At 50.6% G+C, this 17005-nt stretch overlaps 3 protein-coding genes across 3 annotated transcripts; 2 read left to right on the top strand and 1 right to left on the bottom strand.

The window, feature by feature from the left end:
* Positions 1–504: 504 nt before the first annotated feature.
* LOC128264685 (ER degradation-enhancing alpha-mannosidase-like protein 2) lies at positions 505–4202 on the bottom strand. The gene is made up of 3 exons (XM_053000313.1): positions 3961–4202; positions 2774–3902; positions 505–2709 (listed from the first exon to the last, which is right to left on the bottom strand). The coding sequence occupies exons 1-3, from the start codon at positions 4074–4076 to the stop codon at positions 1006–1008; spliced, it is 2949 nt and encodes a 982-aa protein (XP_052856273.1). The 5' UTR covers positions 4077–4202; the 3' UTR covers positions 505–1005.
* Positions 4203–5615: 1413 nt separating this feature from the next.
* LOC128264681 (WD repeat-containing protein 7) lies at positions 5616–13421 on the top strand. Its single transcript, XM_053000308.1, has 2 exons — positions 5616–6143; positions 7280–13421. The coding sequence occupies exon 2, from the start codon at positions 7398–7400 to the stop codon at positions 11979–11981; it is 4584 nt and encodes a 1527-aa protein (XP_052856268.1). The 5' UTR covers positions 5616–6143; positions 7280–7397; the 3' UTR covers positions 11982–13421.
* LOC128264645 (uncharacterized) lies at positions 13100–16981 on the top strand. The gene is made up of 2 exons (XM_053000242.1): positions 13100–13111; positions 14002–16981. The coding sequence occupies exons 1-2, from the start codon at positions 13100–13102 to the stop codon at positions 16813–16815; spliced, it is 2826 nt and encodes a 941-aa protein (XP_052856202.1). The 3' UTR covers positions 16816–16981.
* Positions 16982–17005: the final 24 nt, after the last annotated feature.

Below are 17005 nucleotides of genomic sequence, written 5' to 3'. Positions count from 1 at the left end.
GTCCAAACAATCGCAGCCGCAATCCTTTAGAGGCGAAGGATGAGGCGGGAATGGGAACCACATCCGGCACTTGGCTGCCTAATTCTTTATATCCTTTTTGGGGTTGTGCAACTGGCTCTCAATGTCGTCAATTTCAGCTTAATCGAATCTAATTGAATGCATAAATAGGGAAATAAATCAATTTAATTACAATACAGCCAACAACAGTCGTTGAAAATAGTTTACACGCACACCCAAGCACACGAATTCTAAATACGATTATTATAGGTACATTATATGAGCCTTGGTAATGTCTTGATTATTTCACAATAAAATGGGGGAATTAGGGATAAATAAATTAATTGCTGAAAAAAGTTAAGCCGCTTGACGTTTGGCACTCCTAGCTGAAGAGGTACTCCTAGTTGTATTGTAACTATATTTATCCTGGTAGATGACCCTAAGTTTTCCTAAGTCAAACTCTTAGTTCCAATTCTCCAAAGTTGAATATACAAAATGGGGGGTAAGTCAACTTTAAAAAACCAAAATTTAATATAATAATCTAATTGAACTTATATTTAAATACGGGTAATATGGGAAGAGTATTACCGCTTTTAAGAACTTTTTGTTAATTTTTCTGTTGGATATATAAATAGTATCAGATCTAAAACTACAATAAAAAAATTGTTTATACATTAAACTAGATATGTTTTCCAAACAAATGCATGTCCAGTGTTAAATCATATGACAATCCTATTAATATGTCCAGTTCTAAAAGTATAATGATCGTTAACATTCTGGGGAACTGTTTGAGAATGATGGTCATCCTTCGAGGTTGAGGTATATCTGCTTCAAACACGTTCACCAAACGCTATTCAATGAAACCTCGAGAAGATTGGAAATGAAAGTTCAGTGAGAATTGTCTTTGTGGTTGGCCAGCCACCAAAGCGAATACCCCCGTAACTAACTACATACATATATCTACAGATCAGTCGTGTTTAGTTGTCGAGGTGTTGGTTGCAAGGGAAACTACAGCGCCTCCGGGTAGAAGTCCCGATAGGCGAAGCCCTCAATGTACTGGGGCCGGTGGCAGGCGAACAGGTGGTGCGGCAGCTCCTTGCGGGCGTGCTTCTCCAGCGCCTTGCGCGTCTTCTCCAGCAGCACGTCCTCGTCGAACTTGACCCGTTGCACTGTGGTCTTGCGCAGTATGGTCTGCACAAACTGTGACCACACTGAGCCGCCGGACTCCTCTTGTCCCGATCCCGATCCTGAGCCCTCCTCCGTCAGCTTCTCCTTTCTAATCTGGGTTTGTGGCTGCTTCTTCGTTTCCAACTTCTTCGCCTTCTGCTTGGCTTCCGTTTGAGCGTAAACAGTGGACGCATCCGCCTTGGTGGCTTGAGTATCTGTCTCTTTACTCTTGCCCGGCGGAATGTCTTGCATGAGCGTTTGCAGCCGGTCCACTGTGTCAGCCATTCGTTTCCGAAAGTCCACTATTCGCCGGGCATAGCTGAAGAGCGCCCGCTCCTCCGCCAGCTTCAGAGGTCTCATCCGTTCCTCCTGCACCAGCTCGGCGGGTTCCAGCAGCGGGTGAATGCGAACGCCGGCCTCCGCGGTCCCACTCAAGTAGATGCGGATGGCGAACTCCTGCATCGCCGTGGCATTGACCATGGCCAAGGCATAGGCATTGCGCGCCTGTATAATTACTTCTCTAATATTACCCAACTGGGGCGACGACGACGAAGAATTGACCACTCTCGGCTGAAGTTCCTGGAGATCCTGCGCATCCTGCTCCTCCTCCAAGTGCGCTGGCCTATCCAGGCTGTCCAACATCTCCGCCAAGCGACTGCGCATCCGCTCACTGTCCGCCTGAAAAGTGAGCAAACCCAAGCCTTGGATCAGCCGGATATTGGCCGCAAACTGCTGCTCTAGTTCGTACAGCTGCCATAGAGATCTCATGCGGGACTCGTACTCCTTTTGGGCACCTGTGCCCAGGACACTACTGACATTGCCATCGTACAGCTGCAGGCCTCGGATGAAGGCCACGTCCATCGTGTAGTTGCCCATGAAGGCCTGCACATAGTTAAATGCGTCGGAGGCGCTGGCGAAATTCTCCCGCCGCTGGGCAAAGAACTCGTCCAGATCACTGACGGTCAACTGATTACGTGGCACCTCTGATCTCTGCAGGCTCTCGTTCAGCTCCCGCTCCTCGCGTATCCGCTCGAAGTTGCTCACTAGAAGATCGCCGGCGGGCTGCTGAAACTCATCGAACACCTCAATGTCCACGGCCATGGTGGTGGTGGCTGCTCCTGCCCTTCCTGCTTCTTGTGCCTGCCCCTGTATATTCGGCTCCGGCTCCTTGTAATAATATTCGTAGTTCTCCGGATGACACTGCGGCATCCATTGCTCCTGCGCCGTCACCTGGCGCTCCCTGCTTCTCTCGAAGATCGCCCGTGGACTGAAGCGCTGCAGGTCCAGTGAGGCGTATATGTCCTCTTTGTTGGCGTGACAGCAGTGGATTGCCGACATGTCCATGGGGTGGGCCTCTGTGTTGAAAATGTAGGCACCAGCCTGCACCACGCACACATCATCCTCGGTGGACAGTAGCTCGCCGCCAGAGCCATCGTTGTGCAGGAAGTTTTCCTCGTCGAACAAGAGATAAAGATACTTGCTCGTTTCGGCCAGGAAGAACGACTCCATGCGATTCTCTTTTTCATGGGTGACCACATTGCGGATCTGGAAGAAGTGAGCATTAATATTTGCAAATACTATATTTAAGCAACTCATGACGACTGCTCACCGTTGCATATCCGCATTTGGTCTTCGCACTAAACTCGAGCGTCTCCAGCATGTGCTCGCCCAGCTCCAGCAAGTACTCATTCTTTGTGGCCCGGTAGAGGTACATGGCCGACTCGATCAGCTCCGGCCGCAGGGGATAGACCTCCCGATTCGGCGATGCCTCTCCCGCCGCGATGTTGTAAAACTCCGGCAGGAAGCCGTACTTCTTCCACACACCAATGTACCTCGAAATGGTGCGCAGTGCCGGCTCCGTGTCGCCAATGATGCTGAGGATGCCGGGCCAGAAGGCCTCTAGGGACTGAAAAACGGGCAGGGTGACGTGGCCCTTGTTCATGCCCACCCACACGTACCAGTCCTCTTTGCGCATGTATTTGTCGATGGCCGCACGTGCCTCATGAAATAGTTCCAAGAGCTCCGGCCGATTTAGCAGCACGGATGCCTTAACGAGATACTCGAACAGGGAGTCCACGCCCGCTCCGATGCCCGAGTCTAGGGCTGTCCAGCGGCCACTCTGCACGTCGATATGGTTGCCAAAGAGCCCAATGGGCGAGCGATAGGCCCAGAGGGCATGGACCGCCTGCATGGCAACCTCCTCGTAGATGCTGTTGCCGGTTAGCCGGCTCAGGGTGCCGAATTCGATGAGGAAGGTGCCCACGCCCGCCGTACACGTCACGGAGGTCTCTCCCTTGGGCACGCCGTAGCGCAAATTCACCGTGCCGTACGGCATGCCCGTGTTTGTGTCGAATGCGGGCAGCAAACGCCGGGCCACGTCCTCGGCGAGTCGGAGCAGAGGTCCCTGGCAGGGCCATCCCTGCTCCAGCTCGATGCCAGCTCGCTTGGAGAGCAGATGCGCCGAGAGCAGGCCGCCAACGATGCGAATGTTCGTCTCGAACACAGACACGTTGATGTCCCTGTCGAAGTTCATCTTCTCCTCGAGCAACAGGGCAACGCGCCGGAACTCCGAGAAGTTGCCCATTGTGGCTAGCGTGTCCAGGGCGTCGATCAGGGTCAGGGAGTAGCTGCCCCAGGTGTCGTGACCGTCGCAGGTCAGAGGACGCAGCTCGTCGTAATTGGCGGCGTGTCGCAGGTAGCCCTCGTATGCATGTTGGAACATGCGGCGCACATCCTCCCTAGAGGTTGTCATTAAGGATCAGTATGCTGTATACCCATGTCATCGGATTGACCCACCTCAGTTCCAGCTTCCTCGCCTTGGAGTACTGCTTCTGACCGCTGGCCGCGACGGTGGCCAGCAGCAGGAGGATCAGGATCAGGGCATACGGTCTTGTGGTCATCTGCTGCTGCATCTTGGAACAGTCAATCAATCAGGGCCGCTAATTCAATTATGGGCATGGTCAGTGCCCCATGGCCAGCGTGGATGTGGATGCTAAATGCGGCTACGTCGCGCGAAATCAAAACAAGGCAAAAATAAAACATTTTCCTCAGTTTCTAAATACCCTTTAATTTTATTATCTTAATTTTTTATTTAAATATATGGTGTTTTTTTATATATTCAGGTAAAGGTATATTTCGTAAAGGTTTAAGATTTAAGACAATACTTTAATTGTTTATTTTTTTAACAAGAAACAAAAATTTGATTTCTAGTGTGGCCGTATGGACTATGTCGCCCAATTAGTATACACATGTATTGAAAAAAAATTCTATTCAATGAATGATCATTACTATTTTAATTTCGTTTTAAATATCTTTCCTACCTTACTAAATATATATAAGCACAAAACCCATCTCTTTAAATTTTAAATGTATCTTTAAATAGTATATATTTCAAAATGTATAATACAAAATAATAAAAAATAATAAGAAACATACAATTAAACAAACAAGAACTAACTATAACTAAGCTATGAAACCAAATAACACAAGCAAGATAATACTTATTAATGTTATAGTTGGTCAAAGCCGTTAAATAATCGGTAATGCTCTGCTGTAGAGTGCAATCAGCTGTTCCTGCAAGAAGAACTATCGGCAGGGCAGGGTGGTCAACTCTCATGAGTATATAGGTGGGCCAGCGCAAAATACAGTAACTGGCTAATAACAGCCACAAAAAGCCATACATAGAAAGTAAAATCTATTTCCAAAATTAAATCACACGTAATTTACAGTTTAACTGTAAATTTAGTGCTGTAAATCATACCGATTAATCGTGGTTGCCGTGTGCTGCACGCGCGCCTTTTATTCTTTTATTCACACCAAGTTGGCAGCACGGATCTGTGTTTTTTTTTGACCATTCAAAAGTGTGTGTTCGTACGAGTAAAAAGTGTTTTAAATTCAAGATATCCAGCGAAACAGGCTGCCGAGAATAGAAGCAACTGCACAAAGCGGTGAGTAATTATCCCCTGTATTCGTTTGAAGCCCGGATGTTCTCTGGTTGAGCTGGCCAAGTGGAATACCAGCCTTTGTTACGCCTGCGATACAACGAATCACTTTCCTGCCCATGGGCAGCGATGATTTTTGGTCCGTCCTGCCCGGGTATGAAAACCCCCCCCTTGGGATATCCCCAATCCACCGGCGGAGACAGTGCATCATGGCCTAGGTGCTCTTTTGTTGACCCTAGCAGGGGATTTCATAGAATGCAATCGCTACTGGTTAATTGTCCGTTGGACGAAAAGTAACAACATTCAGAGAAAAAACATGTGGGATTGCCTCCGGATGGCCAGAAACCCCGCTAAAATTTTCCCCGTGATTCTTAGATCTAAGCATATAGCATTTTGGTGCCCGAATTCAGCCCCACCGCGAGTTCTTTGCGAAATTACAAACAATTGGAGGAAATATTAAATTTTTGGAGCAGGGCTGTCGCCGTTCGCATGCATCGATAGCCGGATCGCCAGCAGCAGCGGTGGCAACCCTGCGCACACTCGCAAACCTATCGAAAATTTTTAACCCCACGGTCGATAAAACACTTTCGTTGCTTTTTTCCACAGTCGTGTACAAAAAAAGAAGAAAAAGTGCGAATAAAACGAAAATACATAGTGTTTCGATTGCTGTGAAGTGCGGATTAAAGGTGCAAATATGCCCAGTTTGGAAAAGTGGCCAGCAAAAGCAATAACAAAATAGCAAAAGCAACAGCAACGTGTGTGTGTAGTAAGGTGTTTGAGTGTGCGTGTGTTGGTGTGCTCGGGGGTGGTGTGTGTGCGTGTGTGTGTTCGCCCGTCAGAACACCCGTGTCCATAAATTAGAATCCAAATCGACATTGTGAAGCTCCGCCACCACAGCGATGTCCGTCGACCAGGATCAATAACCACCATCTACATTCATCAGCGGACCATTAAGTTTTCCATATCGAGAGGAAACGGAATCGGAATCGGAGGAATCACGCGCCATAGCCACCCCAATACGGAAAACGGCTGAAAAATGTTAGCTAAATGCCAAGTTATCTACAATTATTATGGTTTGTCCCTGTGTGCGTGTGCCCGTGCCTGTGCATAAATGTGTGTGTTTGCGTGCGATAGCAAAAGCAAAATCCGTTCGAATTGCGATGCCAAATTGTCGCCCAATTAATTGATCTTTCAATTGGCGACTCCCACTCCCAATCCCCGTATTCCCTGCTTCGTATGGATCCGTTCCTAGATCTTCCATCTCCGATTTTGCTACTGGCTCCGCCGCCACTACCGCACATATTGTATAACCCTCTTGTTTATCTTTGGACATTACGATTCCGAGGTGGAGTACAAGTACAAGTACAGTGGAGGCTGTCCGCGGTGGACGCGCAGATAAGGGTACTACGAGTGCCGCCTTATCTGCAGAGCTTTACAGGCCACTCCGGTTGACATGCTCATATAGACATTGGTGCGGGGACGGGAAACACCTGACAAGAAATCAACCAACACGATAAAGTGCGCTTCTTAAAAGATTGATTTATCAAGACGTATTTAAAAATGATTTAGTCAGTACAGAAGTCTCTGCAGGTGGAAAACCCTTAGTTTTCCTATCTATATATGTATGCCTTCTAAAAGTCATGCAGCTTTGAACTAAACAGCTGCAAATCCATTATTTTTCATTAAATTTGTCTGTCACATTAAAGCTGTCTATAGGAAAATATTTACTTTTCCAAGAACTACAGTTTATAATTACATAAATATGACCAAATTGGATACGGTTTTTTCCTAGAAACATATTTTATAATGGTAACAGACTCATTAAATTGTAGAATTCGGAAATTGCTAACGTTTATTTATTAAAAATCGAGGTCTTATATGAATTACTTCTTACTACGGACTTCTTTAAATTGTAGACTTCCTTCCAATAAGAATTTCTTGTACATTATGTATTAAACATATATTGCAATCACTACCTGCTTCTATTAAAATTGAAACAAAACAATCGAAAGAGCCGAAAATCCTTGAGTGAGTCACTAATAAGCAGCTTTCACTGTACCGCACACGCACTCGAATCGGATACAAGTCTTGATTTCTCACGCACACAGGGGATCACCACCCACATCCACCTCAGTGGATAAGAGTACATGTTTACTTAAGAACCATTATTACAGAGCCCGCTGTAGCAGCCCATTCACCATCTCCAACGAGGAAGAGGAAAAAGAAGCAGAAGCAAAAGGAGGAGGAGGAGGAGTCACCCACCACACACAGATTGGGTAAAGCACCACCAACATGGTGAGTACCAATCTGGTGGTGCCAGTGGTGCTGTGGGGACCCACGGCGCCCACTCACTGCATCTCGAGCGTGTTCCTCTCGGACGATCAGTTCACCCTTGTCACCGGCTGCTACGATGGCCAGATCTGCCTGTGGCAGGTGGAGCCCACCACATTGAAGATGTCGCCTCGGTGCCTGCTGGTGGGCCACTCGGCTCCGGTTTTGTGCCTGGTGCGGGCCTCACTCCTGCCGGAGAACAACTTTCTGGTCAGCTCGTCGGAGAACGGCGAGATGTGCACCTGGGACCTCACGGACGGCAAGTGCATGGAGGCGGTTAAGCTGCCGCAGGTGCACACCCAGATCCAGAGCTATCACACGGCCAACAGCGAAGATGTGCGCCTCTTCTGCATTGGCTACTACGCCGAGATCATGGTCATGGATCCCTTCAGTCTGGAGGTGATCTACGTGCTCAGCTCGAAGGTCAAACCGGACTGGATTTCCGCCATTCACGTGCTGCGTCCCATGCGCCGCAAGGATGACGTAGTGCTTGCCATCACCACCACCGGAACCGTGAAGGTGTGGACCCTCACTGGGAACGAGAACAAGCACGCGGAGCCCATTTACGAGAACGAGTCCAAGGAGATCCGCTGCCTGAATGCCATAACCATGAACTGCTGCGCCCAGAACCAGCGCACCGTTCTCTTGGTTTGCACGAAATACTGGCAGATCTACGATGCCGGCGACTTCACCGTGCTCTGCTCCGTGATTGCGCCGGCGAGGGAACGCTGGCAGGGCGGCGACTTCATCACCTCGGACCGGGTCATGCTGTGGACGGACGAGGGCAAGGGTTATCTGTACAAGCTGCCCGCCAACTGCATTCCGGACAACAAGGAGTTCCACTCGAAGAGTGTGGTCAGAGATGCTCCGTATCTATACTATGTGCTGCAGCATGCGGGCGACAAGGTTTTGTCGTGCCCGCCAGCCATGAAGCTGCTCCAGGGCGCCGGGGGTCAGCACAATCTGCTGCGCGGCGACTCCGAGGGCTACATCTCGGTATGGAATGTGCCGGAGGTGCCACTGGACAACATAAGCATACTGCAGGCCAAACAGATGCCGCCGCGCGTCCTCAAGCCGCATGTGTGCACCTCGCTGGTCGAGGCATGGTCCATCATGGACCCGCCGCCCGTGGGCATCCTGGACCAGCTGTCCCGCATCACGGAGTCGCCGGTGAAGCTCACCTCGAGCATCTATCTGCCGCAGCAGAGTCGCCTGGTGATCGGACGCGAGGACGGCAGTATAGTCATTGTGCCGGCCACCCAGACGGTGATGATGCAGCTGTTGGTGGGGATCAAGCAGAACTTCAGCGACTGGCCCTCGCATCAGATCCTGTACGGCCATCGTGGCCGGGTCAACTGTCTGCTCTGCCCCTCGATGATTCACTCGAGGTACGAGAAATCCCATCTGCTCTCCGGCGGAATTGATTTCGCCGTCTGCCTGTGGGATCTGTACAGCGGCAGTTTGCTGCATCGGTTTTGCGTCCATGCTGGGGAGATCACCCAGCTGCTGGTGCCGCCGGAGAGCTGTAGTCCCCGGATCTTGAAGTGCATCTGTTCGGTGGCCTCGGATCACTCGGTCACCCTGGTTTCCTTGCAGGAGCGCAAGTGTGTGACCCTGGCCAGCAGACATCTGTTCCCGGTGGTCACCATCAAGTGGCGCCCGCTGGATGACTTCCTCATCGTGGGCTGCTCCGATGGCAGTGTGTACGTGTGGCAAATGGAAACGGGACACCTGGATCGCGTGCTCCACGGCATGCTGGCTGAGGAAGTGCTTTCCGCTTGCGACGAGCAAGCAGAGGATGGCGGTTCGGGTGGCGGCGGCGGCGGTAGTGGATCCAATGGTGCATCCGCCAGCGAAATGGGCATGGCCAATCCAGCAGTGCACTTCTTCCGCGGCCTCAAATCGCGCAACATGAACGCCATTCGCCATGCCACCCAGCGCGGCATTAACCAACTGCAGCAGCTTCAGGGTCACAATCAGGGAAACTTCGACTTCCTGATGAAACATCGCAGCAATCCGCTGGTGATCCAGGGACTGCGCACCAACCCCAAGGATGCTGAGAGCCACATTCTCTTCTTTGACATTGAGGGATTGATTTTCGAACTGCACAGCGAGGAATACGCACAGATGACACCGGCCACCTTAGAATCTCTTGGTGTCCACCTGCAGAATCCCAAGGATGGCAAATCCATGCATCTGGATGCCAGCAAGAAGATCGGTGACTTTTTCAGCAAGGTCAAGAATAAGGCCGTGGATGTGGAGAAGATCCTGAAGGACAAGGACAAGCACGGGCTGGTGCAGAAGTTCAAGGAGAAGACGGAGATTGTGGAGAAAAAGGTGCAGGCCAAGGTGGAGAGCCTGCAGAAAGCAGTGGAGCCGCACGAGGAGCAGCAGGATTTAAAGAGCAAGATCGCCTCCAAGATGGAGGTCACGCACGTGATGGAGGTGGCCCAGCTGCTGCTCTCGCTGCTTCATTCCTGGGGCCTCGATCCACATCTGGACAAGATGTGCGAGACGCGGCTGGGCCTACTGCGACCCATTGTGCCCATCTCGTACGGTGTGCTCTCGAAGGCCGGTTACATGTCCCTGCTGCTGCCCACGTGGCAGAACAACTATGCCATACCGCCGGGCATTCAGCTGCCCTCCAGCTCCAAGAAGCGTCCGCTGCCAGAGGAGCTGCAGCGGTTGGAGCACCTCACCGCCGTCTTTACATCCCGTCTGCACTGGGAGCTGAGCACCACGTTGACCACCAATCACATTCTCGCCCTGGTGGCCATGTCCAACACTCTGCTCTCGATGAGCGCCGCCTCCTTTCTGCCGGACAGCGAGAAGCACAAGAAGCTGCAGCGGCTGGCCCAGCGCACCGACTCCACGCTGAGCAACGAGGAGGAGCGCGAGGAGCTGATGGCCCACCATGTCTCGCAGATCAAGCACGCCTGGAGTCTGCTGGCCACCCACCACTGCTTCCTGCTGCCGGACAAGATCGAGGCCCTGGAGCCAAAGAAGTTCAAGCGACCGCAGGTTGAGATGATGGTTAAGCGTTGGCAGCATCACTGCATCGAGATCAGGGAGGCGGCGCAGCAGATTCTCCTGGGCGAGCTCACCCGGATGGGCAAAAAGGGCCGGAAGCAGCTGGTCGAGAGCTGGGCGCAGTATCTGCCTCTTTATACGCACACGGAGCCCATTGTGGGTGCCCAGCAGCAGTTGGCGTTGATAAGTCAGCCGGCAAGCGGAGGATCTGCATCCGGATCGGGTGGCAATGGTGGGGGAGTGGGCACTGCTGCCTCAGCCGGTGGCGGAACTGGAACTGGAGTAGGCGGCAATGTTTCCGGAGGAGATGCCCACCAAGATGAGGACTACGAAGAGGAAGAAGAGGAGATAATACGCAAACCATCCAGCTTGTCGGAGCTAAAACGGAAGCAAACGACCGCTGTTATACTTTTAGGTGTCATTGGAGCTGAATTCGGTCAAGATATATCGCAGGATTCGCCGAATCACCGTGGAAGCATTAGCCTGGCCACAGGTGCCAATCTAACCAGCGGTGTGGCTGGCGGAGAGCGCAGGAAATCCAGTGTGGTGGAAGGTTTCGGCATAGCCAACAACCTGGCCCGCCTCACCTCGATGGCCTTGGCTCACCTGCTGTACGCCCCGCCGTCTCCCAAGTTGCCACAATACACACCACTGCGGCGGGCAGCCATCGATCTGTTGGGGCGCGGATTCACAGTCTGGGAGCCGTACCTGGATGTGTCCAAGGTGCTGCTCGGCTTGCTGGAGATCTCGTGCGAGGGCAAGGCAGTGCCGAATCTGAACTACAAACTACCACTGACCCCACAGGCGGATGCCTGCCGCACGGCCAGGCACGCCCTGCGCCTGATAGCCACCGCCCGGCCGGCGGCCTTCATCACCACAATGGCCCGCGAGGTGGCCAGGTACAACACGATGCAGCAGAATGCCCAGTCCATTAACACGCCTCTCACCCAATCGGTGCTGCACAAGGCCAAGGGCGAGATCCTGCAGTGCGTGGAGATGCTGATCGACAAGATGCAGTCGGAGATCGCCGGCCTGCTGGTGGAGGTGATGGACATAGCCCTGCACTGCGTCGACAGCAACGAGCTGAAGAGTCGTGGCCTGGCGGAGCTGTGTCCGGCCATCTGCAAGTTCAACCAGATCTCGCACTGCGCCCAAACGCGTCGCATTGCCGTCGGCGCGAATAGTGGAAATTTGGCCATCTATGAACTACGGCAGAACAAATGCCAGATGATTCCGGCGCACACGCATCCCATCACCTCTCTGGCCTTCTCGCCTGATGGCAAGTACCTGGTCTCGTATTCCTGCGCCGAGAACCGCCTCTCCTTCTGGCAGACCTCGACGGGGATGTTCGGATTGGGACAGTCGCAGACGCGCTGCACCAAGGGCTACTCCACCGCGCCCATTCCGGATGTGTCGCGCCTGAATCCGATGCGACTGGCCAAGCTGGTGTGGATTAATAATCGCACGGTAACCCTTATGCTGGCCGATGGCTCCGAGACGCGATTCAATGTCTAAGATGGAACAGGAAGAGGAGGAGATCCAAGGGAGAGAGTCCTACGGGACAGAATGTAGCATGTTATTAGGCAATCAGCGCGGGCTTTAAAAGCAGCGATTTGGAGGAGAAAAAGGAGGATGAGGAGGAGGAGGTGGAGGTGGAGTAGCAGTAGGAGGAGCAGAAACGACAAAACAATAATTATTCAAAAATAAAACGAAAACCAGAAACGTCTGGCGTTTCGTTAAAAATAATTAAGGCAAAGGAAACAAAGAAAAGCTAAGCAACACATTAAGTCAAAGCAAAAAACAAAACAAAATTAAAGCTAATGAAAAAATCTAAGCAAAAATAATGCAAACCTTAATTCGCAACACATTTTGTTATTTATTTATATACTACCCTATATATCTGTATATCTTATCTGTATCTGAATGTATTTTAATGTATTACACGATTTTAATATGCCCTTTATTTTCCCCTTTCTACTACGTCCATTTTATTTTTTAGTGCTAAACTTTTACCTACCCCCATACTCTTTAACCACGTGTTTCTGTTTGTTGTTGATTTCCAATGCGGAAAAAACAAAAAACTAAATCCAAATATTAACAAAGTAAACAATAATTAACCAGATGCAAGCGCAAAACAACCACACGAGAAACAACAAAGGAAATGAAAAACGATAAAAAACAAAGAATGAAAAGCTGTTATTATTATTACACAACTATTATTATTACTATTGTATGCTACTATTATTATTATTGATATTTGTTATGCCTAATGTATTGTTATATTATATATCTAAAAGAAAACTTAACAAGTGTATTGAGCAAAGTTACGAAACAAAAAAAAAAAACAGCAACAAAAAGAAAAACTAACACTAATTAACTAGAAAGCGAACAGTTTTTTTTTGTAACATTTAATTATTGTAATTCCTATATAAACTCTTCTTTCGATGTAATATTTCTGCTTAAGCGTGTGTAAAAAGTCTTTGTTGTTCTGTGAAAATTGTATAGGAAAATCTGTTTATAAAATACAACACACCATACACACACACACATAATTTATTTGCGGCGGTAATATAATATGCATCGAGCGAATAACGGTATTCGGGGGCCTGAGAAGTAAACTGTCAAACCCAGAAATGCCTACAACTGTACGAGAAAAACTATTTATCCTAACTATATACATATACCCAACTGAATTTGCAATATGTGTTCGTTTACGTATTCAATACAACACAAACAAGCAAACACACACGTGTACTATGTGAGAAAGTTAATTGAAAATTGTATTTGTGCTTAATTTCAATTACGAATTATATATATATTTACAAGCAGAAGATACATGCATACTTATATACGAGATCCTTCAATCAAAGTATTACACAAACAAAACGAAACGAAGCAACTACAACAATTATGTACGGAGTATACAACAAATAAAGTGAACCAAACATGAGCAAATTTGTAGTATCCGTGTTATTTGTGTTTTCTATTGGGCGTTGATTTAGTGTGACCAACGCATGGATTGAAGCACATCTGACGGTGTGACCGCATTAAATCAACAGTGGAGTACAGTCCATTCCTAAATAAGTGGAGCCAAAGCGTCCTTTGACTTACATTTTCAAAAAACAGGTTCGAGTAAATATGGCTTAAGTTATGTGCTGTTGATATGAAGGCTCATGGGGCTATTGAGCTTTAAAGAACAAGCTATAAAAACTGAATTTTACTGAATTTTCCGATGCGAAAGGAACCGAAACATCTGTTTGGGTGGAAATTTGGTTTCTTGTCGCATCTGGTTGTCTTTTCCTCAAACTCAAAACATAAGCCTCTAAGCGCTTATATCAATGCATGGTCTTCAATTTATTAGAGTCTGTTATGTCTCTCTATGTTCTGAGATATGACTTGACGAATGGAACTATGAGTCCACTCATGCGAATATTACATCACTTTATGAATTATAGAAAGTTAATTATATAATCTTCACATCGATTCCTTATTCATTCTTTCTCATTTGACCAACTTTTTGCTCCTTGGATTCCAGCTCTTTGCTCGCCCAGTGAGAATGCCCGTCGCAGAAGCCCAGAAAGGCCGGGGCAGGAAGGCAACAGCTTCCGTATCCGCCGTTCGTAGGCAGTCCGCTCTCAGCGAGGAGGAGGACGAGGCCGGCCATGTCCAGCCAATGGACCAGGACCAGGATGAAAACAACCGCGATGATCCCGATTTCGACGAGGGCGAAGAAGAGGAGGAGCACATTGACGAAGAGGAAGAAGACGAGGAGCCGGACAGCAACGAGACCAGCGATCCGGAGGAGCAAGTGGAGCCGCCAGCCTTCAGTCTGGCCACGCTGGGTCTGCAACGCGTGGGCAGTGCCCCGCCACCCAAGCCCAAAGTGCAGAAGGCCCCGATCCTGACCCTCAATGCCCGCGGAATGCCCGCCCGCATCCGAAAGAGGAACCGTCTTTTCTACGACGAGAACATAATCAACGACGACAAGCCGCTGCGCATGAGTCTGGCGCCAAAGAAAATGCCCGGCCGTCCGCCGCTCTCAGCCGGTGGAGGAGGAGGCTCTGCCCAGAAGAGCAACCCGCCCACGCCATCCAAGGTGCTGAAAAAGCGCAAGGGCGTGGTCTCCCGCTACATGCGCTCCAGCAATGAGCAGGGCTCCAGCTCCAACTCGGCCAGCAGCCAGCAGGCGCAACAGCAGCAGGTGGGCAAGCACAAGAAGACGCCATCGAAGGGTCAGGGCTCGGTCAGCAAGCTAATCGCCGGAGGATTGAAGCCTGCCCGAGGTGCCCATTTGGTGGGCAAGGGTGCTGCTGCAGCGGCGGCGGCAGCAGCGGCCGCCGAAGAGGAGGCCACCCAGGCGGAGGCCACTGCTTTGGCCAACAAGCGGTTGGGCCAGTCCATTGGCCTGCGACTGCGCAATCTTCTCAAGCTGCCCAAGGCGCACAAGTGGGCCATAGCCGAGTGGTTTTACTCGTATATCGACAAGCCACTGTTCGACTGCCGCGACGAGTTCATGAACCATGTGAATGAGCTAGCACCCAGGCTGGGCACGCGGAGCCTCAATCGCCACGAATGGGTGAACATCAGGCGGCGGATGGGCAGACCCCGGCGCTGCTCCGCCAACTTCTTCAGTGAGGAGCGCAAGGAGCTGGACAGGAAGCGCCAGCTGATGCGCACCCTGCAATCGCGCAAGCCGGGAGAGTTCAAGGATTCCATGCTGCTGTCGGACATGCCGGAAAAGATACCAATGCCACTGCCGCTGGGCACAAAAGTCACTGCCAGATTGAGAACTCCACAGGATGGGATCTTTGCCGGCACAGTGGCCGCCTACGACTCCATGAACTCCATGTATCGCGTGACTTTCGAACGACCCGGCTTGGGCACCCATGCCATACCCGACTACGAGATCGTGTCGGAGAACTTTCACGAGATGCTGCCGCTGCACAGTTTCACCAAGGACTTCCGGCCTAACTTGATGAGCATCTATCAGACGAACAACCAGGGCTTCACCACCAATCTGGGCTTTACGGCCAATCTCACGAGCCACTATCTGCAGAAGAAGGAGAAGGGAGGCGGAGTGGCGGGTTCGAGGCCACAAAAGCATCTGGCTAGCAACAATGCGGCCGCACGGAATGCACTGAGCATGAAGCTGAACAAGAGTGATCCCCTGCTGGGCCAGGATTCGGTGGGTGAGAGTCCCATCCGGCAGCAGTTGGCCCGGCATCACGCCTACCCCAGCACGCTGCTGGAGCACCTGGTCCATTTGGAGAAGCACATTGCGGTGAAGGCGGATCGCATACAGCGGCTTAACAAGATGAACGCCACCGCCGAGCTGGCCATGGGCGAGATGATAAGCCAGGACGAGAACGGGGATCGACATCGCCGCCAGATTGCCGACAACTTCCAGCGGCAGTATGCCTTCAATATCGTCTCTATTGAGCGCATCAACGGGGAGCTCATGTTCGAACTGACCAAGGTGCAGGAGATGTCCACCAGCCTCACACGCAATCCCAATGTGCAGGCCATGATCTCGCCGACATATCTGCGCGAAGAGTGCCGCGCCAAGGCCTCGCAAACGGTGGACGACATCAACAAGGGGATGGTGAAGAACCCGCGCATGATCCGGCTGATCAAAAACCTCACCACCCTGCTGATTGTGACCCAGAATCTGGGCGGCGATTGCGAAGTGAGCGAGGTCAACAAGGTGCTCGAGGGCTGCCTGGAGGAGGTGCGCAGCAACCTCTTCTCCGACGACAACAGCGAGGTGTTCCAGAAGAGCGTCCAGGAGCGACTGAAGTACATAGCCATGGACATCAGCCGGAGCCTCGAAGAGCGCAGTGCGAGTCGCATGGCGGCCGATGATGTCAAATCGCCACTGAAGTCTGAGGAGGAGGACATGGACGAGGATCGCGGCGTGCAGGATCACGAGCAGGATCAGGAGGGAGCCGCCTCTAAAACGAAAACGAAAGGCAGACCGAAGGAGCTACTTGAGAAGAAAGAACAGACCGTAGAATCAGCTCCCAAGAAAGGAGGGCAGAAGGAGCACCACATGGACATGGAGGCGGAGGCTGAGACGGATAAACTGGACTCCGACGAGTCGGACCAACACCACCTGGAGACAGAAGAGGAGCACCTGGAGACAGAGGAGCAACACCTGGAGCCGGAGGAGGAGCAGTCGCCCAATCCGGCTGTCACCGAGGACACCCAAATCACCATTGAGTCGATGAAGGAGTCCGACGATGAGTTCCAATCGATCGCCGAAACCGAGGAGGAGGACGAAATGGCCGGACTCGAGCCGCTTAAAATGGAAGGGGATGATGGGGACGAGCAGTTCGTCTACCTGAAGTAGAAGTAATTCCTGATGGTTGATCTATTCGCTTGTCGAATCCCCACACATTTTTGCGTTGCAAAAAATCTGTAACAAAATCACCAACAAGGCATTGGGATTCTCTAACGTTTTTTTTTTATGTATAGCACAGACTTTGTAAAAATGTGTATTTACAATTTCAAGGAATAAAAAAGCTAAAAAATAATAGATG

The sequence above is a fragment of the Drosophila gunungcola genome, unplaced genomic scaffold, assembly GCF_025200985.1.
Source record: "Drosophila gunungcola strain Sukarami unplaced genomic scaffold, Dgunungcola_SK_2 000076F, whole genome shotgun sequence".
NCBI classification, from domain to species: domain Eukaryota; kingdom Metazoa; phylum Arthropoda; class Insecta; order Diptera; family Drosophilidae; genus Drosophila; species Drosophila gunungcola.
This window is presented reverse-complemented; position numbering and strand designations above follow the sequence as displayed.

Bases quoted from the DNA above. Each gene is read 5' to 3' on its own strand.
- LOC128264685 (XM_053000313.1), bottom strand. From the start codon at position 4,076: ATGCAGCAGCAGATGACCACAAGACCGTATGCCCTGATCCTGATCCTC. The intron at 3,903-3,960 runs GTGGGTCAATCC...GACAACCTCTAG, and splicing joins GCGAGGAAGCTGGAACTGAG to GGAGGATGTGCGCCGCATGT. The intron at 2,710-2,773 runs GTGAGCAGTCGT...CACTTCTTCCAG, and splicing joins CCAAATGCGGATATGCAACG to ATCCGCAATGTGGTCACCCA.
- LOC128264681 (XM_053000308.1), top strand. From the start codon at position 7,398: ATGGTGAGTACCAATCTGGTGGTGCCAGTGGTGCTGTGGGGACCCACG.